A 1538-nucleotide genomic window follows, 5' to 3' on the forward strand; every position below is an offset into this window, starting at 1 on the left:
ACCGCGCCAGCCTGGCCCAGCGGGTCACGGCAGCGCCGCCCGCGCGCCCCGCGCGCCCCGCGCCCAGGGCACCCACCTGCGCGTGCAGTTGCAGTGGAAGAGGGTGCGGGTGTCCGCGTTGTGCAGCGCGTGCTTGGCCTGGCGCGGCGCGATCTGCTGCTCGCACTTGTCCAAGCGCTTGAAGCAACTGCACGGCCGGCCGCGGCCTGCGAGGAAGCGGCCAGGGACACCTGCAGCGCGCGGGCCCCTCGCGGGCAGGGGCGGCCCCGTTCCGTCTTGGCAAAACCCTCCTCGTGTCCCCGGCCGCGACTCACCCTGCTGCGGAGGCGGCACCGCGGTTGCTCCGGGCGGCTCCGCGGCCCTGCTGGCTCCGCCGCCGTCTCCTTCACACGCGGCCGCGCAGGTGGGCTGTGCTGAGCCCGTACCCGCTTCCTGCGCTGCCCCCACCTCCTGCCYTCCCCCGGAGTCCTGCTCCCGCACGGCCACTGCTGCGGGAGGCCCCGGCGCCGGCAGGGACCCGGTTGCGGGCTCAGCCTCCCCTCTAGGCAGTGCGGGAGTCGGCGCCCCGGGGCTCCGCTGCGGCGGCACCGTCACGAGTCTCTGCTGCTGCCCCGGGAGCTGCGGGTTTTGTCCCAGCCTCTGTCGGAGCCGCTTGCGGCCAAGCCTGGGGCGCTTCCCCCTGCCCTCGCTGGGGGGCTGCCTAGTGGCACCATTCGTCCCCTCCTCCTCCGGCCGCGATGGGCGACCCGCGTGGTACTGATGTGGCTGCACCATCCTGGCCAGGGGCACCATCTCGTAACGCTGGCACCTGGGGACCCCGCGGGGCATGACCGGCTGCGCTGGGGGGCTCAGCTGCCCTGGCGATGCTGGGGACAGGGACAAGGGCTCCGGGCTCAGCGCCAGCTCCCCCGCACTCACCCTCCCCACCAGTGCCACTGCACACACTCCTCGCTCGGCTCCAGCACAAAGCACGGCACCTCGAGCAGGTCGAAGAAAGTGACGCCGATGAGGTTGGAGATGGTGTCATTGAGGTCCAGCAGGCAGCGGCGGAACCTGCGGCAGGGGCGGGTGAGGAGCTTGGCCGGGCGGAACAAGGGGCTCTGGGCCGGGTCGGGGGGCTCCGGCCGCCCCGCACCTGCCGTCGCAGTCGCAGTGGGACACGGTGTGCAGGCGGTAGTTGCGGATGCCGTAGTTGAACTCCAGCGCCGCGATCTGCGCCTCGCACCGGTCGTGCTCCCGGCAGCAGCGGTCGGGGCCGCGGAAGAGACCTGCGGAAGGCGCCCGTGAGCGCGACTGCCCCGTCGAGCCGCCCCGCTGTCCCCGGGGCCGCACCCAGCTCCGGGGGGCTCCCGGTCCAGCTGCGCTGCTCCCCCAACCCCGCTCCCCGGGGCCGTACCCAGCTCCGTGGGGCTCCCCGCCGAGTCGCCCGCCCCACACCACAGCGTGCCCGGCACGGTCCAGCCGCGTCGCCGCCGCGCGCTCCGGGCTCCGGGCTCGCGGCAGGCGCCGCGGTGCCGCCAGAGCGCCGCGAGCTCCCT

The 1538-nt window shown here is 74.8% G+C and overlaps 1 protein-coding gene across 1 annotated transcript in view; it reads right to left on the minus strand.

Annotated features, from left to right (window-relative positions):
- Positions 1-1538, minus strand: part of PLA2G3 (phospholipase A2 group III) — a 3359-nt gene that overhangs the window by 592 nt on the left and 1229 nt on the right. Inside the window, exons 2-5 of the mRNA XM_026042904.1 lie at positions 1397-1536; positions 1136-1268; positions 919-1053; positions 29-808 (exon numbers count right to left, since the gene is read on the minus strand). Of these exons, the coding sequence (XP_025898689.1) occupies positions 29-808; positions 919-1053; positions 1136-1268; positions 1397-1536 (1188 nt within the window). The remainder of the gene's footprint in view (positions 1-28; positions 809-918; positions 1054-1135; positions 1269-1396; positions 1537-1538) is intronic.

Source organism: Nothoprocta perdicaria, unplaced genomic scaffold (assembly GCF_003342845.1).
Source record: "Nothoprocta perdicaria isolate Ctin4 unplaced genomic scaffold, notPer1 scaffold_317, whole genome shotgun sequence".
Taxonomy (NCBI): Eukaryota; Metazoa; Chordata; class Aves; order Tinamiformes; family Tinamidae; genus Nothoprocta; species Nothoprocta perdicaria.